Below are 26283 nucleotides of genomic sequence, written 5' to 3'. Positions count from 1 at the left end.
TGGGTCGGTGGTGGTGTGGGTTGGGATATTGGAACGGTTGCGGAAATTGGAGGTGGTGTAGCGGATGATGTGGTGGAAGTAGCGGTCAAAATGGTGGAAGTAGCGGTCGTCCGGTCGTGGACGGATGTCCGGTCGCCGGTCGTCCGGTTGGGTCGGACGTCCGTTGCTTCCTGGGTCGCCGGACGTCCGGTGAAGTGACGGTCGTCCAGTGGTCGGGGTCAACACAAGATTTTAGATCCGGGAGGTGATTTGGGGGGAATATGGGGAATTTGGGAGGGATTTCGAGGTGGAGATGGTGGGGGAAGGCTAGATCTACTTGCAATGCAACAAATTCACGGATCAAAACCAACAAAACATCATCAAAACTCACAAAACACAAGAAATTTTTTTGGGGCTACTTTTGTGGGGATTTTCGGATTAGGACGAAAAACAACAAAATCAAGCTAGAAAAACGAAGAGGGGGCTCCGAAATCATGATCAACCTTGCTCATGATACCAAGATGATGTAGGGTGGAACCCTAGATGGTCGATCTTTCACGAAAGGAGCGGATCCCAAAGAGAAACACGAAGAACACGAGGGGGATTCACGAGGGAAAACAAGAGAGAATCACTCAAACCAACAAGATTCGATTACACATGTGCTAGATCCTCGAAACACAAAGAGATACATGATGGTCCAAGTTTAACAAAGGACGATACAAGTAACCGGTTCTTCTCCTAGAAGGAGGTCTTGATGGGGCCGCCCAAGAGGGGGTCTTGAATCCAAGTTGATCTTCTCTAAAGAGGGGCCGCAGTCTCTCTCGAGGAGGAGATCGGTATGGATGAGCGAAGCTCTATCTCGAAGTATGAGCTAAACCAACGCTGACCCTAGCTAGGATGAATGGGGGGTCTATTTATAGTCTAAGTGCAAAAGGGGGGCGAAGTGAAAGGGTACATGGGCCTCGGGCCCGAATCTGGACGCAGCCAGGTACCGGACGTCCACTGGGGACCGGTCGTCCGGTGTCTCAGGAGCTGCCGGACGTCCGGTGTCCTCCGGTCGTCCGCTGGTTCTGCTCTGTGATGGGGGTGCCGGACATCCGGTAGCTCCGGACTTCCGCTGACGTTGGCTCGGGTGCTGGTGCACCGGTCGTCCGGTCCGGACCGGACGTCCGCTCGTTCGCTTCGGGTGCAGGGGCATCGGTCGTCCGGTCTGGGCCGGACGTCCGCTCGCTGGGGTTCGGCTGAGGCTTCAGGCGCCGGTCGTCCGGTGGCTGGGAATTTTCCTGCATCCCTTCTTCTTCTCCGTCTTCTTATCCATCTTCCTCTTCTTCTTGGCCTTGCTCCTTAGCTTCTCCATTGTACCTGAGTATGCACAAAGTATCCATATGAGGTAGTAGCCATGCTTCATGCGCATCGAAGTGGAAATGTGAGAGGAGAGATGTCACCTCGGTTTCAAGGGCTCTTGCACGTGATCGAGTCATGGGTCCGGTAGGCACTTGATGAGACGATGGTAGGTCCATGGGGATGACCTTGGGATGCTCCGCATCAGGATCTACCTCCGCAAGGGCTTGAACAAGACTCCATATGAGATACTCACCGGTAACAAGCCCAACCTCAAGTACTTTCGGGTGTTCGGGTGTAAGTGTTTCATTCTCAAGAAAGGTGTTCGGTTGTCTAAATTTGAGTCTAGAGCTTATGAGGGCATATTTGTTGGTTATGCTACAAACTCTCATGCTTACCGTGTCCTCAATAAATCCATGTGACTTATTGAGGAGACGTGTAACGTGGAGTTTGATGAGAATAATGGCTCCCAAGTGGAGCAAAGTGGCACTTGTGATGTAGATGATGAAATTCCTCCTCAAGCCATAAGAAGAATGGGTGTTGGCTTTATCCTACCCATTGAGGAACCCCTTGTGGCCGAAGGAGAAGGACAATGCTCCAGTCAAGTGGAGCCATCACCAACCCAAGGCCCACACACTTCCGAAGAACAACATGAAGGCCCTCATCCTCAAGAACATGACCAAGGGCAAGATCATGCTCAAGACGGTGTTGACACATCAAGTGATGCCCAAGGTCAAGTTCTCTCCTCCGAGCAAGTTCAAGAACAAGAACAAGCTCAAGACGACGCTCAAGATGATCAAGTGACCACTCCTCGTCTCACCCCCGAGGAGGAATTAGAGCGTCGTGCCGCCAAGGTTGCTTCCAAGCTCTCCACCAAGGATCATATCATGACGAATGTGCTTGGAAGCTTAAGAAAGGGGGTAAGCACTCTTAGACAATTAGCAAACTATTGTGAGCATCACGCGTTTGTCTCTTGTGTCAAACCCCACAAGGTCTATGAGGCGCTCGAAGATCCGGATTGGCTCAATGCCATGCATGAAGAACTCAACAACTTCGAGCGCAACAAAGTGTGGAGATTGGTGCCAAGACCGACGGGGAACCACAATGTAATTGGAACCAAGTGGATATTTAAGAACAAGCAAGATGCCCATGGGATTATCATTCGCAACAAGGCTCGTTTGGTAGCACAAGGCTACTCCCAAGTCGAGGGTATCGACTACGGTGAAACCTTTGCTCCCATTGCTCGCCTTGAATCCATTCGCATGTTGATTGCATATGCTTCTCATCATAACTTTAATTTACAACAAATGGATGTGAAGAGTGCTTTTCTTAATGGTCCCATTAATAAATTGGTTTATGTCAAGCAACCCCCCGGGTTCGAGGATCCCTACTTCCCCGATCATGTGTATCAACTCGATAAGGCACTTTATGGCCTTAAACAAGCCCCACGTGCGTGGTATGACCACCTTACCGAGTTGTTACAAGACCATGGTTGTGAAGTTGGGATAATCGACCCCACTCTTTTTACTAAGAAGGTCAAAGGGGAGTTGTTTGTGTGTCAATTATATGTTGATGATATTATCTTTGGTTCCCCTAACAAAGCTTTCAATGAGGAATTTGCCACTCTCATGACCTCAAAGTTCGAGATGTCTTCCATGGGAGAGTTGAAGTTCTTTCTAGGGTTCGAAGTGAAGCAAAGAAGAGAAGGAACCTTCATCAACCAAGCCAAATACACTCAAGACATGCTCAAGAGATTCAAGCTAAGTGATGTCAAGCCGGCTTCCACTCCAATGCCCACCAAGTGCCAACTTGACATAGATCCCAATGGTAAAGCGGTGGATCAAAAGGTATATCGTTCCATGATAGGCTCCTTGCTCTACCTTTGTTCATCTAGACCAGATATCATGTTGAGTGTGGGAATTTGTGCACGGTTTCAAGCCGCACCTAAGGAAAGTCACTATGTGGCGGTCAAACGAATCTTTCGATATTTGGCTCATACCCCAAACTTTGGCTTATGGTACCCAAGAGGAGCAAACTTCAAGCTTGTAGGGTATTCGGATTCCGATTGGGCAGGAGACAAAGTGGATAGGAAGTCCACTTCCGGAGGGTGCCAATTCCTTGGTTGCTCTTTGGTAAGTTGGTCTTCCAAAAAGAAAAGTTGTGTGTCTCTCTCATCCACCGAAGCGGAGTATGTGGCGGTCGGTAGTTGTTGTGCACAACTCTTATGGATGAGGCAAACTTTAAAGGATTACTGTGTCATTTGTGACAAAGTGCCTCTTTCGTGTGACAATGAAAGTGCCATCAAGATCTCTCTCAACCCGGTGCAACACTTCAAGACGAAGCATATTGAGATCCGGTATCACTTCATCCGGTATCACATTAGGCGAGGAGAGATCGAGCTCAACTATGTCAACACTCATGATAACCTTGCAGATATTTTCACGAAGCCCTTGGATGAAGCAAGATTTCACGAGTTAAGGCATGAGCTAAATATCATTGATTCGAGCAATGTTGCTTGAACCCTTGCACACCCCACCATACTCAACTTGTTGTCTTGTTTAGATGTAGGCATGGACATAGGGGGAGTGTTGTTCTCTCAATGAACTCTCCCTCCCCCCAATTATGCATAAATTGATCAAGTCTTTCACATTAGCCATGTTTGATGGTACTTGTGCTTCATAGACGAGTTTTGGTCATGGGCCCAAGGATAATTCTTCGCGGTGCCATACCAATTGACTCAAACATAGGTGTCCACGGCCACCGCCCTCTCTTTGGAGAGGTGGTGTCTCATGGTTGTTTCGTTTTGTCGTTTGCCTTTTTGCCTTTGTGTATAGCGTGGTCTTGTGGTGTCATGTTGCCTCAGAGTGTTCGTGCAAAGACCTCTTTTTCGTGTGCTTGAAACATGCATCTTCTTGAGCCCATGGTACTACCGCGGCTTGCCGCGGTACTACCGCTTTGAGAGGGCACGGTACTACCGCGCCAGAGCGCGGTACTACCGCTCAGGTGCGGTACTTCCGCCGAGCGGTACTACCGCGATGAGGCACGGTACTACCGCACCATCGAGTGAGCGTGGGGGTTATGACTCGGGTAGGGGAGTTCCAACTCCCCATACCCATTCACTTGTCTCTCTCCCCACGTCTCTCTCTCTCTCTCTCTCTTGCTCAAGAACGGCGCTGGAGGTCCTCGCCAGATCTCCATCTCCGGCCACTCTCCTCGGATTCCGACCGGTGGGATCGTTCCCCACCACTTCCTCTTGCCATGGACCAAGGTTTTTCCCAAAATCCCTCTTTTTCTTGGTTGTTCTCTCGCTTCTAGGTTTTTGGGGAGATGCTTGTTGTTCATGAGATTTTAGGCCAAATCTGTGCAAGAGTAGGATGTAGGAGAGTCGCGTTGTGTAGGAATCATACTTGATATGTTGTCCTGTGGTAGATTTGTCCAACCGTAGTACCGCCGCGGTTTCGCGGGCTTTTCTCAGATTTGAACTTGTTTGGATCTGATGCGGTGCGGTACTACCGTGTCTCATGTGCGGTACTACCGCTCGTGCGGTACTACCGCCCATCAGGTGCGGTACTACTGCACTAGCTGTGGCTCTAAGATCCTACTACCGCTCCTAGACCCGGTACTACCGTGACCTTACACGGTACTACCGCGACTAAGAGCGGTACTACAATCTTAGTACCGCAGCACTTGGCAGTACTACCGTAGGGGTCAAATCTCTCTCATGGCAATTATCTTGTGTGCTTCCTGCATGTTTCTTTTGCTTTGTTGTGGTCTTTGCATTGATCTTTCTTGCTTGTCGTGTGTGTTTTGCGCTTTGTGTCTCAGGTGGTGGCTCTCGCCGTTTCAATCCCAGTCGTGACACTGGCTCCAAGCGTCTGCGCAATCCCCAAGATGAAGCACCAGAGGGCTCCAATGCCCCCAAGCGCAATGTCAAGACCACTGCCAGCAAGCAAAAGGAACCTGCTAAGGGCATGGACGAGATTTCAGTCAATGAGTATGTCGAACACCGGAAGATCAATCCCTATGTGAATCCTCGGGCTGTCCTCAGAGGCACCGAGTTGTTCTGGACCAAGCAACAGGCTCTCATCTATCTGGATGTGATCAAGAACAAGCAGAATACGTTCGTGGACATCAAGTGGATAGACATGAATCACATGCGGAAGGACAAGTTTCGTGACTATTTTGGAGAGGCTCTGGACTTGGTGGAGCAGTTTTCTATTGAGCCTGTGATCTCCTTTCACCTTGACTATGACCCTGAGCTTATCTGTCAGTTCTTTGCCTCGGTTTACTTTCATCCCGGGGATGAGTGGAGGATGACCTGGATGACCAATGGCCGTCAGCTGTCTGCTACATGGAAGGAGTTCATGGATCTGCTTCACATTCATGATGACGGGCTTCACACACCCGTTGGTGTTCGCCCCCACGCCAACTCTGATTTACCGCTATCGTTTTGGGGTTATGCTTTAGAGAAGGCCGCATTCACGTTAAATAGGGCACCATCAAAATCCGTTGAGATGACGCCTTATGAACTGTGGTTTGGCAAGAAACCAAAGTTGTCGTTTCTAAAAGTTTGGGGCTGCGATGCTTATGTGAAAAAGCTTCAACCTGATAAGCTCGAACCCAAATCGGAGAAATGTGTCTTCATAGGATACCCGAAGGAGACTGTTGGGTACACCTTCTATCACAGATCCGAAGGCAAGACATTTGTTGCTAAGAATGGATCCTTTCTAGAGAAGGAGTTTCTCTCGAAAGAAGTAAGTGGGAGGAAAGTAGAACTTGATGAGGTAACTGTACCTGCTCCCTTATTGGAAAGTAGTACATCACAGAAACCGGTTTCTGTGACACCTACACCAATTAGTGAGGAAGCTAATGATGATGATCATGAAACTTCAGAACAAGTTACTACTGAACCTCGTAGATCAACCAGAGTAAGATCCGCACCAGAGTGGTACGGTAATCCTGTTCTGGAAGTCATGCTACTAGATCATGATGAACCTACGAACTATGAAGAAGCAATGGTGAGCCGAGATTCCACAAAATGTCTTGAAGCCATGAAATCTGAGATGGGATCCATGTATGAGAACAAACTGTGGACTTTGGTTGACTTGCCCAATGATCGGCAAGCAATTGAAAATAAATGGATCTTCAAGAAGAAGACTGACGCTGACGGTAATGTTACTGTCTACAAAGCTCGACTTGTCGCAAAAGGTTTTCGACAAGTTCAAGGAATTGACTATGATGAGACCATCTCACCCGTAGCGATGCTTAAATCTGTCCGAATCATGTTAGCAATTGCCGCATTTTATGATTATGAAATTTGGCAGATGAATGTCAAAACTACATTCCTGAATGGAATTCTGGAAGAAGAGTTGTATATGATGCAGCCGGAAGGTTTTGTCGATCCAAAGGGAACTAACAAAGTGTGCAAGCTCCAGCGATCCATTTATGGACTGGTGCAAGCCTCTTTGAGTTGGAATAAATTCTTTGATAGTGTGATCAAAGCATTTGGTTTTGTACAGACTTTTGGAGAAGCCTGTATTTACAAGAAAGTGAGTGGGAGCTCTGTAGCATTTCTGATATTATATGTGGATGACATATTGCTAATCGAAAATGATATAGAATTTCTGGATAGCATAAAGGGATACTTGAATAAGAGTTTTTCAATGAAAGACCTCGGTGGAGCTGCTTACATATTGGGCATTAAGATCTATAGAGATAGATCAAGACGCTTAATTGGACTTTCACAAAGCACATACCTTGACAAAGTTTTGAAGAAGTTCAAAATGGATCAAGCAAAGAAAGGATTCTTGCCTGTGTTACAAGGTGTGAAGTTGAGTAAGACTCATTGCCCAACCACTGCAGAAGATAGAGAGAAAATGAAAGATGTTCCCTATGCTTCATCCATAGGCTCTATCATGTATGCAGTGCTGTGTACCAGACCTGATGTGTGCCTTGCTATAAGTCTAGCAGGGAGGTACCAAAGTAATCCAGGAGTGGATCACTGGACAGCGGTCAAGAACATCCTGAAATACCTGAAAAGGACTAAGGATATGTTTCTCATATATGGAGGTGACAAAGAGCTCATCGTAAATGGTTATGTTGATGCAAGCTTTGACACTGATCCGGACGATTCTAAATCGCAAACCGGATGTGTATTTACATTAAACGGTGGAGCTGTCAGTTGGTGCAGTTCTAAACAAAGCGTCGTGGCGGGATCTACATGTGAAGCGGAGTACATAGCTGCTTCGGAAGCCGCAAATGAAGGAGTCTGGATGAAGGAGTTCATATCCGATCTAGGTGTCATACCTAGTGCATCGGGTCTAATGAAAATCTTTTGTGACAATACTGGTGCAATTGCCTTGGCAAAGGAATCCAGATTTCACAAGAGAACCAAGCACATCAAGAGACGCTTCAATTCCATCTGGGATCTAGTCCAGGTGGGAGACATAGAGATTTGCAAGATACATACGGATCTGAATGTAGCAGACCCATTGACTAAGCCTCTTCCACGAGCAAAACATGATCAGCACCAAGGCTCCATGGGTGTTAGAATCATAACTGTGTATTCTAGATTATTGACTCTAGTGCAAGTGGGAGACTGAAGGAAATATGCCCTAGAGGCAATAATAAAGTTATTATTTATTTCCTTATATCATGATAAATGTTTATTATTCATGCTAGAATTGTATTAACCAGAAACGTAATACTTGTGTGAATACATAGACAAACAAAGTGTCACTAGTATGCCTCTACTTGACTAGCTTGTTAATCGAAGATGGTTATGTTTCCTAACCATAGACATGAGTTGTCATTTGATTAACGGGGTCACATCATTAGGAGAATGATGTGATTGACATGACCCATTCCATTAGCTTAGCACCCGATCGTTTAGTATGTTGCTATTGCTTTCTTCATGACTTATACATGTTCCTATGACTATGAGATTATACAACTCCCGTTTACCGGAGGAACACTTTGTGTGCTACCAAACGTCACAACGTAACTGGGTGATTATAAAGGTGCTCTACAGGTGTCTCCAAAGGTACATGTTGGGTTGGCGTATTTCGAGATTAGGATTTGTCGCTCCGATTGTCGGAGAGGTATCTCTGGGCCCTCTCGGTAATACACATCACTTAAGCCTTGCAAGCAATGCAACTAATAAGTTAGTTGCAAGATGATGTATTACGGAACGAGTAAAGAGACTTGCCAGTAACGAGATTGAACTAGGTATTGAGATACCGACGATCGAATCTCGGGCAAGTAACATACCGATGACAAAGGGAACAACGTATGTTGTTATGCGGTCTAACCGATAAAGATCTTCATAGAATATGTAGGAGCCAATATGAGCATCCAGGTTCCGCTATTGGTTATTGACCGGAGACGTGTCTCGGTCATGTCTACATTGTTCTCGAACCCGTAGGGTCCGCACGCTTAACGTTACAATGACAGTTTCATTATGAGTTTATATATTTTGATGTACCTAAGGTTGTTCGGAGTCCCGGATGTGATCAAGGACTTGACGAGGAGTCTCGAAATGGTCGAGACATAAAGATTGATATATTGGACGACTATATTTGGACACCGGAAAGGTTCCGGGTGAGATTGGGACAATACCGGATCACCGGGAGGTTATCGGAACCCCCCGGGAGGTATATGGGCCTTATTGGGCCTTAGTGGAAAGGAGGGGAAAGGAGCAAGGGAGGGGGCGCCCCCCCCCAAGCCCAATCCGAATTGGGAGGGGGGCCGGCCCCCCTTTCCTTCCTCCCTCCTTCCCCTTCCTTCCCTCTCCTACTCCTAATAGGAAAAAGGGGAGTCCTACTCCCGGTGGGAGTTGGACTCCCCCCCTTGGGCGCGCCACCCTCCTTGGCTGGCCCCCTCCTCCACTCCTTTATATACGGGGGCAGGGAGCACCCCAGAGACACAACAATTGATCATTGATCTCTTAGCCGTGTGCGGTGCCCCCCTCCACCATAATCCTCGATAATATTGTAGCGGTGCTTAGGCGAAGCCCTACGACGGTAGAACATCAAGATCGTCACCACGCCGTCGTGCTGGCGGAACTCATCCCCGACACTTTGCTGGATCAGAGTCCGGGGATCGTCATCGAACTGAACATGTGCAAAAACTCGGAGGTGTCGTAGTTTCGGTGCTTGATCGGTCGGGCCGTGAAGACGTACGACTAAATCAACCGCGTTGTTATAACGCTTCCGCTTCCGGTCTACGAGGGTACGTAGACAACACTCTCCCCTCTCGTTGCTGTGCATCACCATGATCTTGCGTGTGCGTAGGAATTTTTTTGAAATTACTGCATTCCCCAACACCGTCTATATTCTAGAGAGGAGGGGTTTGCGGTTGCTTAATATTATTTCCCTTGTGCAAATCCCGTATTGTCATCAATCCACCAAAAAGGGGGAGATTGTAAGGGCATATTTATCCCTAAGGTGTTTTGGTGATTGATGACAACGCGTTTGCGGACTAATCGCGTGCCTTGAGTATCCCAGACATTTCATCGCTAGGCACAAGACGGTTGGGTGCCCCTCGAAGACTGTTGAAGACGGCATCTTTTCTATGTTTCTTTTTGGTGCATTTGAGTCGTAGGAAAGCCGTACTATTAAGAGGGGGTCCACGTCGGAAATGTTTGGGTGGAATCATCACGTACACGTTTCTTCCTTGCCCCCTCCTTTCCCTTGCACCTTGGAGCTTCCTCCATTGTTTATCTCTTCACCTTGTTTCTGGCTGCTGTGTTGGCTCGCGGTAGTACTACTCCCAGGTGAGCGGTAGTACCGTAGGCACCAGCGGTAGTACCGTGCTGCGGCACGGTAGTACCACAGGTGCCCACGATAGTACCGCTCCCCTGGAACTGCACTACCGTGGCCCACTAGGCTAGTACCGCTCCCCCGCGGTAGTAAGGGCAGATGTAATTTTTTTCATCCGCGCCTACCATGGTAGTACCGCTTTCATTCCGCGGTAGTACCGTGCTCAGCTGCCAGGCGGTAGTACCGCCCCTCTGCGGTAGTACTGTGTCGGGTTTTTGCTTCTTTCGTTTTTCAGCGGAAGTAGGCATGGTTGTTTCCTTATCCTCTCTCTTCCCAGGCTAGGGGATTCCTGCCTTGCGGTAGTACCGCAAGGGGGAGCGGTAGTACCGCGCCAGCGGAAGTACCGCCCTCAGCACTTGTGCCACAGGTCTGCCCTAGCCGTTGCTGGTGCAGCGGTAGTACCGCGGGCCTGCACGGTTGTACCGCGTGACCTTGCGGTAGTACCGCTTGGCAGCAAGCGGAAGTACCGCGTGGCCCCACGGTAGTACCGCTTGCCTGGTGCGGTAGTACCGCAGGCCGCGAGCTGGTAGGTGGATAACGGTTGGATCTTTGTCCCTCACTATATAAGGGGTCCCCTTCTACCCCGTTGACTTATCTCTTCCAACCCTAAGCTCCATTGTTGCTCTAAGCTCCATTTTCGCCCGATCTCACTCCTTAGCCAATCAAACTTGTTGATTTGCTCGGGAGTGGTTGAGAAGGCCTCGATCCACACTTCCACCAAGAGAAATTTGATTCCCCCCACTAATCCCTTGCGGATCTTGTTACTCTTGGGTGTTTGAGCATCCTAGATGGTTGAGGTCACCGCGGAGCCATAGTCCATTGTGGTGAAGCTTCGTGGTGTCGTTGGGAGCCTCCAATTGAGTTGTGGAGATTGCCCCAACCTTGTTTGTAAAGGTTCGGTCACCGCCTCCAAGGGCACCAATAGTGGAATCACGACATCTCGCATTGTGTGAGGGCGTGAGGAGAATACGGTGGCCCTAGTGGCTTCTTGGGGAGCATTGTGCCTCCACACCGCTCCAACGGAGACGTACTTTCCCTCAAAAGGAAGGAACTTCGGTAACACATCCTCGTCTCCACCGTCTCCACTCTTGGTTATCTCGTGCCTTTACTTGTGCAAGCTTATTTGTGTCATATCTCTTGCTTGCTTGTGTTCCTATCCTGGTTGCATCATATAGGTTGCTCACCCAGTTGCATATCTAGACAACCCACTTTGATGCAAAGTTTAAATTGTTAAAGAAAAGCTAAAAATTGTTAGTTGCCTATTCACCCCCCTCTAGTCAACCATATCGATCCTTTCAACAAGCCAGTGCGTCGTGGATATAATCCTAACAATAATAGGGGATAGGAATGTAGAGGCAATCATATTTATCGAACGATGCAAGTGGGACTACACTCAAGGAATTATACAGGTTCGGGCCCTCTGTAGTGGAGGTAATACCCTACTCCTGTGGTGCTCTTAACTCTTGGCGTAAGGTACAATGTGTGGATGTTCAATCCACAGCGAAGGTGCCCTCCCCTCTTAAATAGAGTGCACTAGGAGGGGGTACATAATGGGCTAGTGTTAGTGCAGTTAATGGCCTCATGTGCAGTCGATTGCTTCATGGCATTCACTACTGGTAACTGCCATATTTAACTAGATTATACCACCGTTGGGTAACTGCCATCATTAGGGCATCATGGGTGAGAGGTATCCTAGGTAGCTGCCAACTGATGGTCTAGCCAACTGCTAGCGCTCGGCTGTCGGCCGACTCAGTATCCAACAGTTGGGACTTAGCGTGGTCCTGAGCCACCCTCCTTGTCGTTGATGGGCTGACGACAATGCCCCTTGGCCCATGGTCTTCTAGGTTGTATCTTGGATGGGTCATGGCCCTAAGGTGAGCCATTCGTATACTTGGGCCTACTTCGTATTTATAACCCCAACACAAGGCGACGACTTCAAAGATCCCGACTACGAGCCACCAGGAGGGTTGACGAGGAACAAAACGTTGAAGAACTGGTTGCCGAGGAGACGATGTCCCGGGAGGGCACTAAGCTCAGCGACAAGGATATCCGGGCCCTAGACATACCTCGGGGTAGTCCGAGGCACGACCATGCTCGGCTGCGGATTATGAAATCCTTGGGCAAGGCCTCGAGGGAGAGACGTCTCCTGGAGCGCAGAGTGGCCGAGTTAGACTAAGCGTGGGAACAGTTCTAGGCCACTAAGTAGGAGACCATCCTAACGGCAACCAAGGCCGCCCTGACCATGAAGGGCGAGCAGATGAAGGAAGCCATGAAGAACACCAGGGAGTCGCCGTCCCATCACACACCAACGAATAACGTGCATGCGGTCGTCGAGGAGTTCGCCAGGATCAAGTTCCCCGCCAAACACACATACAATGAAAGGAGCGGTTCGAGAAGGTCATGGAGTGGCTAAACACGTCAAACTCTTGAGGGTATCTAAGGATCCTCCCAAACTCTTGTACTTGCACCGTCTCTAATTTTCAAGTTCAAAGCTTTTCGTCCCGACATAATAGCCCTCCAAGTATGAGAGGTATTCCTTTTTACAATCAATAGACACAAAATTGCCGTCATGATAATATTTCCCTTTCAAAGTCTAAAGCACATAGCGACTCCAGCTCATAAAATCAAGCGTCACCCTTGCTTTGCTAACCTAGCTTCATGGAAGAGTACGAAATCCTTAAACCCCATGCCGACACATGCTTTCTCTCTCCCTCTCTTCCTACAAAAACTTAAGGTAGAAAAATGTGAAAGGAAAAGAAGAAAAAAGAATTTGGAGCGGCCCACTAGCCGCCCGTGGATGGAGCCCTTCATTGTTCAAAAATGAAAGCCTTACAAAGAGGCACACGGTCCATGGACCCACCTTGTCTCACCGTCGCCGTATTGTCCTTGTACAAGCCCAAGTTTCCTTTACTCGTCTCACTTCCCCATTCAGGCCCTCCTCTCCCTTTCGTTTCGACCGCGACCTCCTCCGAATCCACCGGCCGGCGGCGACCTCCTCTTCCTCCGCCCCTTCCCCCGGCGACCCTAACTTCCTCGGTAAGCCCCTCCACCCCCCTGCTCCCACATCCATCTATTGCTTTCTAGCACGCGTGCATCCTTACGTTACTCGCGAATCCGCTGTTACCGCAGCCCCACCGATGCAAGCCGCCGCAAGATCGCTCGCCGCGGCACGCCGCCTCGCGCCTCGCTGCCGGCGCCCCCTCCCCCTCCCTCGCCCCCGCTTCCACACCGCCTCGCCCCACGATCCGTCCCCGGATCCGGGCCCATACGTCGACCCAGGGCTCGTGAGCACGCTTAGCCGCGTGCTCAGCGACTTCCGTGGCCCGCGCCACGACCTCCCCGCCGCGCTCCGCGGCTTCGCGCCGCGCATCACCCCCGACGCGGCGGCCGCGGTGCTGCGCCGGTGCCGCCACCTCCCCGTGCCGTCGCTCCGGTTCTTCCTCTTTGCCGCGGGGCTGCCCGGGTTCTCTCACCTGCCGGATTCGCTCCTCATCCTGGCCAATTCGCTCGCTGGTGCGCGGCTCTTCCCGCTGCTGCGCTCGCTGCTGTCTGACCTCCCACCGGCTGCGCTCTCGCGGGGTCTCTTCCCGCGGCTGTTCCGTGCTTACTCGCGTGCGCTTCTCCCAGATGATGCGATCCGGGCCTTCTCCTCCATGGCGGGGTTCGGCTTCCACCCAACGCTGGCCGATTTCCACTCACTGCTATTCGCCTTGTGCCATAATGGCCTTGTAAATCATGCTGAGGTCTTCTTCAGAGAGTCGGGGGCCCATTTTGATGTCTCAGCCAAGACGTACACCATCCTGATCTCTGGGTGCGCTGTTGTGGAGAAGCCGGAAAACGCGCAAAAGTTATTTGATGAAATGGTTGAGAGAGGTGTTGAGCCTGATGTGCCTGCCTACAATGCATTGATTGATGCCTTATGCCGCGGAGGTGATATTGCACGTGCGCAGGAACATCTGAAAGATATGCAACAGAGCCGTGGGCTTGTTCCAGATGCTGCCACTTATGGTCCATTCCTTCGTGCTGCCTGTGCATCCAAGGATGCTCGGGATGCTCTTCGTGTGCTAGATAGGATGCGCATGCATGACCTCACACCAAATGTATTCACATATAATGCTATAATTCGGTTATTGTGCGAACTGGGAGAGATTGAGGAGGCTTATAATATCCTTGGTGAGATCATCACGAGAGGGGAAAAGCCTGATGTTTGGACATACAACACACTGCTTAATGCGCATTGTAAGAAGAATGAGGTGAACAAGTCTTTGAGGCTTATAGCAAGAATGGATAAAGGCTTGTGTGTGCCAGATCGTCATTCTTACAACATGTTACTAAAAATGTTGATTGGCGTAGGAAGGATTGATAAGGCTGTTGAGGTATGGGACGGGATGGAAACACGTGGCTTTCACCCAGGCGCAGCAACTTATGCTGTCATGATCCATGGGTTATCTTGCAAGAAGGGAAGATTAGAGGAGGCCTGCGGCTATTTTGTGATGATGGTGGATGAAGGTATCCCACCCTACCAGGCTACTTGTGAGGTTTTGAGGGATAGGCTGACAAGGCATGGCCTGAGGGATCAACTTGAGGTCCTCATTGACAGGATGAGGCGGAGCACTTCCTGCACGATACAAGAAATGGCAAGTATCATGCGCAGTAGTAAGAGGGCTGATGAAACTAGAAGCACGAGCAGTGACCAAGAACTCCCAGGGCATGATCTCGATGAGAATGAATGGAGGGGGAAATGGAAACTAGGAGACTGAAGAGTGATTCATAAGGCTTGCCTACAAGCCCTCTATGGTGTACTATTTTCTTGTTTGTCTCCCTATTATTGTACAACAGTACAACTTTAAGGTAGTAAAATGTCCAGTCTATGCCATATGGAAGTTGTACTAATACAATAGACTAAGTAGAGTGATTAGTTAATGAAAATAGGATAGGATGCTCAATTCCTGGTCAAGCAATTGATGTTGGAGTTTAAAGTATACCTACCTTTTCCTTGTCACCTTTTCGCATGTGTGCTTCTCCTTGAGAATTAGGCTGCTATGAATAAATTCCAACATTAAAACTGTTTCTCATTTGCTGATATGAACTATGATATTCCGCTCTAGCTTTTACCTTTTCATACTATCATACTCCCTCCGTTCCTAAATATAAGTCTTTTTAGAGATTTCAATAAGGACTACATACGGATGTATATAGACATATTTTAGAGTGTAGATTCACTTATTTTGCTTCGTATATAGTCCGCATTGGAATATCTAAAAAGATGGAGAGAGTACGTACGTCTGTCAAGATGCTTCAAATAATTCTTTCAGCAGGATGCCTTTATTGGTATTAAATGTAATACCTTGCAAATCTCTACTATTAAAGGAGAGATAGTTGGTTTCGTTTGCATTGCTTCCACCCCTCCCATCGATACATGACCCCCTCCCATTGATTTGTTTCCAAACCACGCGATAACCCTAATTGATTTTTTTCCAAACCGGCCCTACCTCCTTGTTTCTGGGGAAAGAATCCTGTAGTTGTGCGTACACAATCTCAATCACATAATATCTTTCCTTACCTTTGCCTATGGATTCCCTTTCCACAACATATCTCAATCTCAACCCAATATTTTTTTTCCTACGTTGAACCAGTAGAATAAAGTTGACCCCATTGCTACGCACGGGTATTCAGCTAGTACTATTTAATACTGTGCTATATTTCACCCATTATGAGTTAATACCCTGACACATTAGTCATTTAATTTCACTACTATATGTAGTTCTTCTGTATAGTATCATAATCATTAGTGTTAACTCATTTGCTGAATCTGTTTTTCCAGGCTAATATGGATTCAGAGCCCTCATCGCAGAACCCAACAGACATGACGGCATTTGTAAGTACTGATATTATATACTTGTAGCGTCATAACACTGTTCACATTAATAATATTTCATCTGTCTTCTGGTGGAATAATTGGCTTAACGTAAGACCTAAATATCTTTGACGAGTTTGTACATTCTGTATGCATCAAATTGGAGTGTTCGCATATTCTAGCAGCACTGAAAGTAGTTGCTATTTTAACTAGTAAGCTGAAAAACATTGGCGTAGCATTGACTTAGTAGATGGTGAGGTTAACAGTCAAGTTTTGTACTAGTTGTTTCCAACCACTGAAGAAGTCTTTTTCCGCCTTTGAGGAACCAGAGGTGTATCACTTTGTTTAACAGTATAATAATTTTTATTTTGTACTGATGTTAAGCTTTCTATTTCAGGTGCAAAACCTCCTCGGTCAGATGGTGAGTGCCTTTGAATACGTTTTCGTTAATATCTACACTTGGGTCTTTACAAACACTTTACACTCATTAACTTGATGATGGATTTCAGCAAACAAGGTTTGAGTCTATGTCCCAGAACATCGTGTCAAAGAATATCCTTATCGGCGGAATATCATTATTTTGTTTCTACCACAATAATTTTTTTCATGGCCACATTGGTTCATTATCTTATGCCATCGCACAATTTACTAGGGATAACATTATATTCTAGTATATCTGATGTCAGGTTATTATGATGTCATATGCATTTTATGATGCTGATACATAAAAAATAGTATTCTACAATGTTATGCATTTCTTTTTTAATTCTTGTTTGGAAACTTGTAACATTCATCAACTTTTTGATATTAACAGAAACACACCAAACGTACGTGCATATATGATATATCAATATATCACACGTCGTTAGGCAATAAACATGGAAATTGGAAACATATTGTTGTTTTCAGAAATCTATGCTGCTGCTATAATGCTCACCAGCAAAACTAGAAGCGGTATACTCCAGTTTGGTATCCCTTAGTTTGAGTTTTGTTTGTAAGATCCTTTGTCTGATTAGCTTATGTTTAGCGCAACTTTATACTGTACTACTTCATAAGTTGATAGTGTACCAAGATTCTTGCTACATCAGTGCAAGGCTAGTGACAGAATTTTCACAGCATACTTGAATAAATAATCAAAGTACCTATTCTATCATATTGACATCAGAAGAACTCCTTGCATCATGCGCTTTTTTTAATACAAAATCCATCTCAGTTTGAGTGCATCAAATTTGAGCCAAGTTGATTGTTGCATGAATTGAACATGCCTGTGGACTGCCATACTCTGTTTTCTTTAACTCCATTGCACTAGATGAAATGGGAACCAAGATCGACGAGCTGGAGCAGAGCGTGAACGATCTCAAAGCTGAGATGGGCACCACCGACATACCTGTCAAGAAGCCCGATGAGGCAAAGCCTGCCGACTCCGCATAACTCATGTGTAGGCAAGAGATTGGGTAGTAAAGATATGGTGGCTATATGACAGAAGTTTACGGCATTCATGTGTATCTGATGATGTATTCCCATGGACCATAGCTCTTGTACTACCGTGTGTGCTACCTATTGCTGCCGCTGGAGCTTCAGCTCTCCAGAGCCCAGACACCGTTATTAGTTGATAGGTTGTTTCCCTATGATCATTCTCGTACTTGTTGGTTTGCCTGTTCAAAGCTGTTGCTGCAAGAGCCAGACGATGCCTCAGACAATTTTTATGGCAGTGGGCCTATTGGGTTGTTCCCCTATGCAATTTTTGTGTGACACACTGCTCTTCTGTAGATTCTGTTCAAAGCTGGATTGCGTTGCATGCTGAATTTTTTCTATACAATGCATAGCCCTAGGGTGATGCCTCTCATGCCATGTACTTCATCCGATCCAAAATAGATGACTCAACTTTGTATAAAGTTATGCCGCGTTCGGTTTCCCTTTGCTCCATGGCTCCGCTCCCGGAGCGGTAGTTAAAATAATTCTAGAATTTGAAGAAGTTGGTGGGCTGCCGAACGCGCCCTTGGTATAAAGTTGAGTCATCTATTTTGGAACGGAGGGAGTAGAATGTTCGGATAGGGAAGCGGGATTCTCTGTAGGAGAGTAGGAGACGGGTGCTTGGAGAGAAAAAAGTGTGGTCCGATGTCAAAAACTAAAAGGGTTGAAGTGAAAAGTAGAGATGCATGTGTATTAGAGTTTTTATTTTCTATTTTTAATGGGGTCTATTAGTGATAGCTTGCATTGAGGAGAAAAAAAAGAAATATAGATGCCTCAAATTACTTTTTATCACGTAATATCTGTATCCGTATGCCACCATTTACATGCCCTCTGACGGTCTACATCTACAAGCGTCACATTTATGTTGTGTCTCACGAGTCTGACAGTCTGAGCGCCTTGCGTACAAACCCTTGCCCGAACATGGTTGGCCCGGCGCTCCGCCGACGGTAGGTTGCGCTCGCCGGCGCACCTGCATCCGACGAACCCCGGCACGAGCACGCGCTCCACCCATGACACGACGAGCTCGCGTCGCATCGCCCTTCCGGTCTCCCACCGGCCACCACCACCGCGGCGCCAACCCCCAAAGGCCAAAGCGCTCGGCCAGGAGGCAAAACCGCAAAAGACGAGCCAAGGCAACCGATCACTCGCCGACTCCTGGGCCCCGCCTGCCACCTCCGCTTCGCCGCCTCCACCAACCCGCCTCCTTCAAAATTGTTATTTCCGAGAAATAAACCACCCTCGACGTCCCACCTCGCCGCCTCCGCCCGACGACCTCCCCCACGCCCCGCCGCCGCCACCGCCGCGATACAATAAGACCCGGCCTCGGCGCCTCCGCTCCCGCCAACCCCTCAGCATGGCCCACCAACTCCTCCTCCCCTCCAAGCCCCTCCTGCCCGCCGCGGCCGCCGCCACCCCGCGCCGCGCCTGCGGCCGCCCCGTCGTCTCCGTCCGCGCGTCGGCGGCTGCCTCCTCGAAGGCCGTCGGGGCGGAGGCCGTGCGGTCGATCCGCGCGCGGCAGATCGTGGACAGCCGGGGGAACCCCACCGTCGAGGTCGACCTCGTCGCCGGCGACGGCAGCCTCCACCGCTCCGCCGTTCCCAGCGGGGCCTCCACGGGGATCTACGAGGCCCTCGAGCTCCGCGACGGGGACAAGTCGGTCTACGGAGGGAAGGGCGTGCTCACCGCCGTCCGCAACATCAACGAGGTCATCGCGCCCAAGCTCGTCGGAGTCGACGTGAGGTGAGCCTTGGTTAAGAAACAAAATCTCAAGCTAGCCTCATAAAAATGCTGGATCCAATCACCCGTGTCTCCGGTAGTTATTTACAGTATTTGTTTGTTTGAGTAATGTGGCTACGGTACTTGGGTGGGGAAACGTGGTGTTGTGCACTTGCTGTAGATTCATGATCTTCTGGCCGTGGTGATAACTATTGATTTTCAAGTAGAACTACAATGTAGTGAGATTGATGTGATAGGGTATTTGTCCGCGTTTAGTGAGAATTGGATTGCTCATTACTCATTAGTACTTAATACTGGTGGAGTAATGTTAGGCAATGGAAAAACTTATGTCAGTTGCTTCTGGGCTCTGTGAACTTTAAACATCTGACTGTTGTTCATATTTATTAATGAGCTTGCTGTTCTTGCTATACCAGTTATGATATTTGGTTCCAATCCTGCTGCTGTTGCCACTGACTGACCGTCTTATTCTAAACATCTTGTTTGCTCTGTTCAGTACTTTAGTAAGTGATAGTGATCCTTTTTTGAACAATGATTGGTGAGAAGAGGGCTCTATTGAATATTCATGTTACGTCCCCAAAAGAAAAAAGGAAATATATATGTCAAGATGAAAATGCATACAAAATGGTAAATCCTGTACAGAAATAAAACTGTCAAAAGCAGACAGTTTATGTAGCTCCTGGGCAAACGAAAAAGATATAAATATAAATTCAAACCTCCATGAGTCAAGATCCATGCTTACTTCTTAAAACAAGATAATATACCGAAAACTAGTTATATCCTTGCACACACTTGTGGCCATCAGTTTCTGCGAAGCTCTCTGTAAGCTATTTGATATCTGTAATGATGTTGACCTTTGCTAAGCATATCAATTTAGTGGCTTCGTAGATTTGTACTGATCTAGCTGTGATTACTGAAGTTTCCACTCTGGAGCACTTTTTCCTAAATGTGAAGTGGAGTTTGTAAGTACTGCTGGACAGGGTGTATCTTTTGTGTGTCCATGATGATGATAACCATGCAAGATTAATTGTGCACTTGGTCACGTAAGCTCTAAGCCTCTATGTGATAGCCTGGCTTATTAGGGATGGTAGACTACTCATATCAATAAGGAATTCCTTCTTTTCCGGGAGCCCATTCGGAAAGAACTCCACAGTTAAGCATGCTCAGCTTGGAGTAGTTTCAGGATGGGTAACCGACCGGGAAGTTGCTCCCGGGTGCGCACGAGTGAGGACAAAGTGCGCAGAAAAGACTAGTATTGATCTGTGGGGCCAGTCTAGATCCCGCCAGGAGTAACGACCACCGGCAGGTGTGTCCGGGGCGTTACACTCTAGCTACCTTTCTGGTTGTGGCGATGTGGTAGTAAGCTCTGCATGATGATGAACTTGGTGATCAATGTGCAAGGAAATCAAATCGATTGAGCTCTTGCTCAAGAAGAATAAACTTTTTTCGAATTGTCATAGTAGCCACTGCATGGTTACAGTTGTACTGACTGCCATGTCCCATGTTAGCTAAGCTTTTGCATTTGCCTCGCTTATCAGTATGGATTTGTAGCGGGATTGGTAAACTTCTAGCTTCAGCAATCTCAGTGCACTTATCTAATGGATGGCATAGTAGTCTTATTTAGAAATTTTTCTTGGGATCAGTCGCGGAGCTAGCTCCCGGCGACCTGGGGCAGCTGCCCGGGCTGCTCCAGCCATTCTTCACTAAACAATACAAAGAAACCATGATTAGCATTACTAATTACTTGGGCAAATGCTGGGCAACATCGCTATGTAAAGACTTTGCCCCGGCTCCTTCAGCTGGCTGGCTCCGCCACTGCTTGGGATACTAATGGTACAATATGTGGAGCATGCCTCAGCTGAAGGAACAGAAGAACTACATTACATTAAGTGCATATTACAAAATCACTAGCATCCAGTTCTAGTGATGAACACTAAAAGATTTTTGGATATACCTAACAACCGTTTCTGTCGGCTTGATTCCCTAAATTTGCGAAGGATGAAATTACATGGATTACTTGGAATCGGGCATGACCGCATGGGGGAGGGAACCATGCGATTCTACCACTTCCAAATTGACTAAACCTTAGTAGTGTTGAAAGGCATCCCAACTAACATAAAATGTGCTATCGCCTTTGTTAGTTTGCATCCATACAGCTGAGGTTCTATCAAGTTACTCTTATCGTCCGTCCTCTGTGCCTGGCATCTAATTTCTAATGCAAACTTCATTTGTCATTTTGTCAGGAACCAGAAAGATGTTGATGCGATCATGCTTGACATCGATGGAACTGAAAACAAATCACAGCTGGGTGCCAATGCTATTCTTGGAGTCTCTTTAAGCGTATGCAGGGCTGGCGCTTCTGCAAAAGGAGTTCCTCTGTATAAACATATCCAGGAGCTGTCAGGCACCAAGGAGCTTGTCATGCCTGTCCCAGCTTTCAATGTAATAAACGGAGGTAGCCATGCTGGTAATAATCTGGCTATGCAGGAATTCATGCTTTTACCTGTGGGGGCAACTTCATTTGCCGAGGCTCTTCGTATGGGTAGTGAAGGTAATTTCTTGTATTTTCTTCAACTAAACCGTCTTACCTCTTGGTTGTGACTTGTAAATTATCATGATTATCCAGCAAGCATTTCTTTGGGGGCTGTTTCTTCTAGACTTCTGCTCAGTTTTTCTTTTTGGCCGTTCCATCTTACTGAGAATTGTCTGCTTCACTTGTCCATTCTACAGTTTACCATGTTCTCAAGGGCATCATTAAGGCGAAATACGGTCAAGATGCATGCAATGTTGGAGATGAAGGTGGTTTTGCTCCCAATGTTCAAGACAACAGGGAGGGCCTTGTTTTGCTTATGGATGCCATTGAGAAGGCAGGCTACACTGGAAAGGTGTGTTGCCATTTTTTCTTATTTTGCTGGCCACCTTCTCGATCACTCTTTCCTCTTTCGATTTATAAAACTGAGAAAAACACCATGTTGCAGATTAAAATTGGAATGGATGTTGCAGCATCAGAATTCCTTATGAAGGATGGAAGCTATGATTTAAACTTTAAGAACCAGCCTAATAACGGAGCTCATGTTCTTTCGGCCCAGTCTCTCTGTGATCTGTACAAAGAATTCGTCAAGGATTTCCCAATTGTATCAATTGAGGATCCTTTTGATCAAGATGATTGGAGCTCATGGGCTTCGTTGCAATCCTCAGTTGATATCCAAATTGTCGGGGATGATTTGCTTGTCACAAACCCAAAACGTATAGTAGAGGCTATTGACAAGAAGGCCTGCAATGCTCTGTTGCTCAAGGTAAACCTTTACTGTCTATTTCAGGCGTGCTCTTCTACAATGGACTAATGTTATTCATTCCTTGTATTTGCTAAACATATCTGATATAGATTATGGCAACCTTTCAGTGATACTCCCTCCGTTCCCAAATATAAGTCTTTTTAGAGATTCCAACAAATGACTACATACGAAGCAAAATGAGTGAATCTACACTCTAAAATATGTCTACATACATCCATATGTTGTAGTCCATTTGAAATGTCTAAAAGGACTTATATTTAGGAACGGAGGGAATATTTGCCAAATAGTGATAACCAATAGTGACTTGGGAGTTGTATCTTAAAGCTCTGCCTACAACTGAATTCCTAGCTCCCTTCTAATACTAAACAATAGTCAATCTTGTGCTGCCGAAGAGAAACATGGGTCATTCAATTTCGTTTGTCTTTCCAGGTTAATCAGATTGGTACCGTCACGGAATCTATTCAAGCTGCTCTGGATTCAAAGGCTGCTGGTTGGGGCGTGATGGTCAGCCACAGGAGTGGTGAAACAGAAGACAATTTCATTGCGGATCTAGCCGTTGGTTTAGCGAGCGGGCAGGTAAGGGCCACTTGAAATTGTGATCGGGGTACAGTAACTTCTAGCGTGTTCATTAGGTGACATCTCATTTGGTACGTTTTCAGATCAAAACCGGAGCTCCCTGCAGAAGCGAGAGACTGGCCAAATACAACCAGGTAAATGCTTATTCCTGTCTGTTAACTATTCGTTCTGTCCGCGCAGCAGATCTCCAACTGACTATGCTTCCGCTTGCAATATTACTAATTTCATTTAGTTTGTTTTTCATTTCCTTCCTAAATATGTTCTTTTTTTATGCAGCTTGTGCGGATTGAAGAGGAGCTAGGCAACGTGCGGTACGCCGGCGAAGCGTTCAGGTCTCCATGAGAAACAAGAATTGCAGACCACTTTGACTGAGCAGTAAAAGTTTCTACAGCGGCGACAGTGGTGTACTGTGTACATCCTTCGATTAGAAATAAAGGCACTGACCGTATAAATTCATGACATCTCCTTGTAGGAGTGCCGCGGTGCACCCCAAATTTTGCAGCCTTGATTTTATCGCAGATGCACGGCATTATTGTCTGCATTTGTACCTCGAGCTATTATACATTTTCCTTGACGAACGACAGCGATGATCAGATTAGTTACTGCTTCTGGCTAGGGTTACAGCATGTAGCAACATACTAGGGCACAGGACGCACGATTGTACTAGTACTACATGAGTTGAACGGAGCCCAGCCACACGCGCTCAGACGACATGAATTGCGATGCGATGCTTACCCACCGCATTGCGGTAGAGATGCGAGCTTGAACAGGCCGACGTAGGGCGTGTCGACGGAGCCGATCCACAGCGACCCGTTCCGCTCCACCACCTCGCTCACCGTGGCGTCGCCGAACCCGCGAAGCGCCTCGACCACCGTGCCGTTCGTGGCGACGACGACCCTGACGGCGCTCATGGAGTTGGCCGTGGTCCCGCTCTCTGCCCACTGCTTGTCCCGGTTCATGCCCACCCAGTACCCGCCCCGGCCGCCTCCGTCGGGGCGAACGTTGTCCGGGTACCCCGGCAGGTCGGCGAGCACCTCCGTCACCCCCGCCGCGGGCCCGCGCAGCCAGTGCCGGAGCAGCCTGCACGAGGACGTCTCGGCCACGACGAGGTGCGTCCCGTCGGCGCTGACGGCCACGCCGTTGGGGAAGGCCAGGCCGGACCTGAGCACGGTGACGTTGCCCGTCCGCGGGTCGTACCTCATCAGCCGCCCCGTCGCGTCGCCGGTCAGCACCACCAGCATGTACTCGCTGCAGGCACGCACAAGCATATGATTAGAGAAAACAGAAGTTGCATGCACGGCCCCACCTCTGACCGGTTATCAATGCACGTGAATTCATTATCAAGCTCATCTACTGCTCCTCCACGTGAGGGCTGGCTACTGTGGCGATCTTCTGCCTCTTCCCGACAGGGCTTTAACCCTGCTGAGCAGCTTGGTAGCAGCCGTAGAGCAGTACTAGTACTAGCAAAAGCAGGAGTATTTACGTTGCTGCTGTCTAGTGGTGCGATCTCCATCAGACGAGACTGACGAGTACTAGTATTAACTATTATTAGGTAACCCTACCACCTCTCAAGAAGTGTTGCTAAGAGAATGTTGTGCGTGCGGTGTGGTGGTATTAATAGTGGCTACCGAGCGTGGTGTTGCTTCCGTCAGACCAGATCGGAAACATCTTGGATTTGGATATGCCCGCCAGCTTGAATTGGGGATAGCTAGGAATTAATGCCCACTATATCTGTTCTTCCAAGTTCCAACTGGTCTTTCTTTTTTGCCCCAACAGCTAGCCTACCTACATACTTAATGTACAACAAAACTAGTGTCAAAAACCTTAAATGCAAAACTAAGCATGTGTCGAGAGTTAGAGACAGACGGATTGTCATGCTCCATCTTCGTTAGGGCTGCTAATCCGGCAGAGCACACGGCTGGCGCGTAAGAATTTTTTCAAGCTTTATCAGCATTTGTTCCAAGCGAATCGACCACGGTTTTATAGTTATAAACTTGAGCCGCAGTTGTCCACTTGTTTTAAGCCGTGGAATCGTCCGTGCCATCATACAAGAACAAGGTATACCTGCTGGCTTTTCGCAGACAAATTTCGGTTTCACTTTACCCATTCCGAATCAGCGTGCAAATTATACTTGAGGTTTTCATCAACTCATCACCAACAGTGTACTGTATATCAGTTCCGGTCACATGCTCGTTTTATTACTGCAGTACTGGGGTGGTAGTAGTAGTAGTAATGAATTTCGGTACGGTGCGTACCTCCGTTGGTAGACGGTGCTGCTGTCCGTGAAGTAGACGTCGCCGGTCTCCTGGTCGACGTCGACCCCGTTGAGGAAGTTGAAGGGCAAGCCGTCGGCCTCCGTGGCAACCACCTCCGCCAGCCCGCCGCACCGCCCCACCCTCATCAGCCCCAGGTACGCGTCCGCGATGTACATGTCGCCCGACGCGTGGTGGAACTGCAGGCCCAGCGGCCGCCCGCACGCGCTCTCCGGCTCCACCACCTTCTTCCTCGCCGCGCACTCCGCCACCGTCCTGCGTGTTCGGTTAGCTCACGATCGTGCTGTGCCCAAGGTTGTGCATGGCCGGTTGATCGATCACTCACTTGTGCTTGTAGTTGTGGGCGAACTCGGTCCAGCCGCGGTGGCGGCGGTTGCCCCTCCACCGGACGACGCGACCGTTGGAAACGCCGGTGTACGGGCCGCCGCCGCGGTGGTCAAAGACGATGCTCTCCGGGCCGAACGCCGGCCGGGCCAACCGCACCGGTATGACCCTCGAGCCGGCGTAAATAGACTTCATCTCCTGGGTGGCGGCCGCCATTGGAGGTGGCCATATGAGAAATGCGAGGGAGAGGAAGGACATGAGCAAGGTGGCAGAGCGACAATGCCTGGCCTCCTCCATGTCCATTAATTTGAGAAGCAGCGGCGGCGGCGTATGCCTTCTTATATAAGCTGTCAAGGCTTGCTCCAGCCTTTCTGGTAGGCATGTAATAATGGAGAAGCTAGCTAGATGCAGCGCGCTGTTCGATCGTGGTGTAGTGTAACTAGAATATGAGGTTTCTGGGGGTAAGATTTTCAATTCAGGGCCACGATTGTCTTTTTTTTTAGCTTGTTAGAGAGAGTTTTTACTGACCCACAAGTCATATCAAGTCGCTACAATCAAGAATGTATCCGAAAATTGCTTTTAGAGCTAGGATGGAGGCCGGTTTTTGAAAA

The 26283-nt window shown here is 48.1% G+C and overlaps 4 protein-coding genes across 5 annotated transcripts; 3 read left to right on the top strand and 1 right to left on the bottom strand.

Moving 5' to 3' along the window:
• The first annotated feature begins 12959 nt into the window (after positions 1 to 12959).
• Positions 12960 to 17750, top strand: LOC125509173 (heat shock factor-binding protein). Of its 2 annotated transcripts, none has more exons than XM_048674082.2 (5): positions 12960 to 13175; positions 15964 to 16017; positions 16394 to 16417; positions 16506 to 16548; positions 17303 to 17750. In XM_048674082.2, the coding sequence occupies exons 1-5, from the start codon at positions 12960 to 12962 to the stop codon at positions 17425 to 17427; spliced, it is 462 nt and encodes a 153-aa protein (XP_048530039.2). In that variant the 3' UTR covers positions 17428 to 17750. The 2 variants fall into 2 exon arrangements, with proteins under 2 accessions (XP_048530039.2, XP_087382305.1); XM_087526179.1 differs by lacking the exon at positions 12960 to 13175 and adding an exon at positions 14812 to 14990.
• On the top strand, positions 13182 to 15206 carry LOC147971571 (Pentatricopeptide repeat (PPR) superfamily protein). Its single transcript, XM_087526178.1, has one exon. The coding sequence runs from the start codon at positions 13277 to 13279 to the stop codon at positions 14897 to 14899; it is 1623 nt and encodes a 540-aa protein (XP_087382304.1). The 5' UTR covers positions 13182 to 13276; the 3' UTR covers positions 14900 to 15206.
• An 877-nt stretch (positions 17751 to 18627) lies between the features above and the next one.
• ENO1 (enolase 1) lies at positions 18628 to 23653 on the top strand. Its single transcript, XM_048674084.2, has 7 exons — positions 18628 to 19209; positions 21447 to 21754; positions 21934 to 22088; positions 22182 to 22499; positions 22929 to 23075; positions 23159 to 23209; positions 23352 to 23653. Exons 1-7 carry the CDS (start codon positions 18824 to 18826, stop codon positions 23415 to 23417), a joined length of 1431 nt encoding a protein of 476 aa, XP_048530041.2. The 5' UTR covers positions 18628 to 18823; the 3' UTR covers positions 23418 to 23653.
• LOC125509175 (protein STRICTOSIDINE SYNTHASE-LIKE 10-like) lies at positions 23584 to 26014 on the bottom strand. The gene is made up of 3 exons (XM_048674085.2): positions 25674 to 26014; positions 25331 to 25603; positions 23584 to 24323 (listed from the first exon to the last, which is right to left on the bottom strand). The coding sequence occupies exons 1-3, from the start codon at positions 25973 to 25975 to the stop codon at positions 23807 to 23809; spliced, it is 1092 nt and encodes a 363-aa protein (XP_048530042.1). The 5' UTR covers positions 25976 to 26014; the 3' UTR covers positions 23584 to 23806.
• Between the last annotated feature and the right edge of the window lie 269 nt (positions 26015 to 26283).

Source organism: Triticum urartu, chromosome 5A, assembly GCF_056163025.1.
Source record: "Triticum urartu cultivar PI428250 chromosome 5A, HENAU_Tu73, whole genome shotgun sequence".
In the NCBI taxonomy this organism is placed as follows: domain Eukaryota; kingdom Viridiplantae; phylum Streptophyta; class Magnoliopsida; order Poales; family Poaceae; genus Triticum; species Triticum urartu.
Note: the sequence above shows the minus strand (reverse complement) of the source record. Positions and strands in the feature narration are given on the sequence as shown.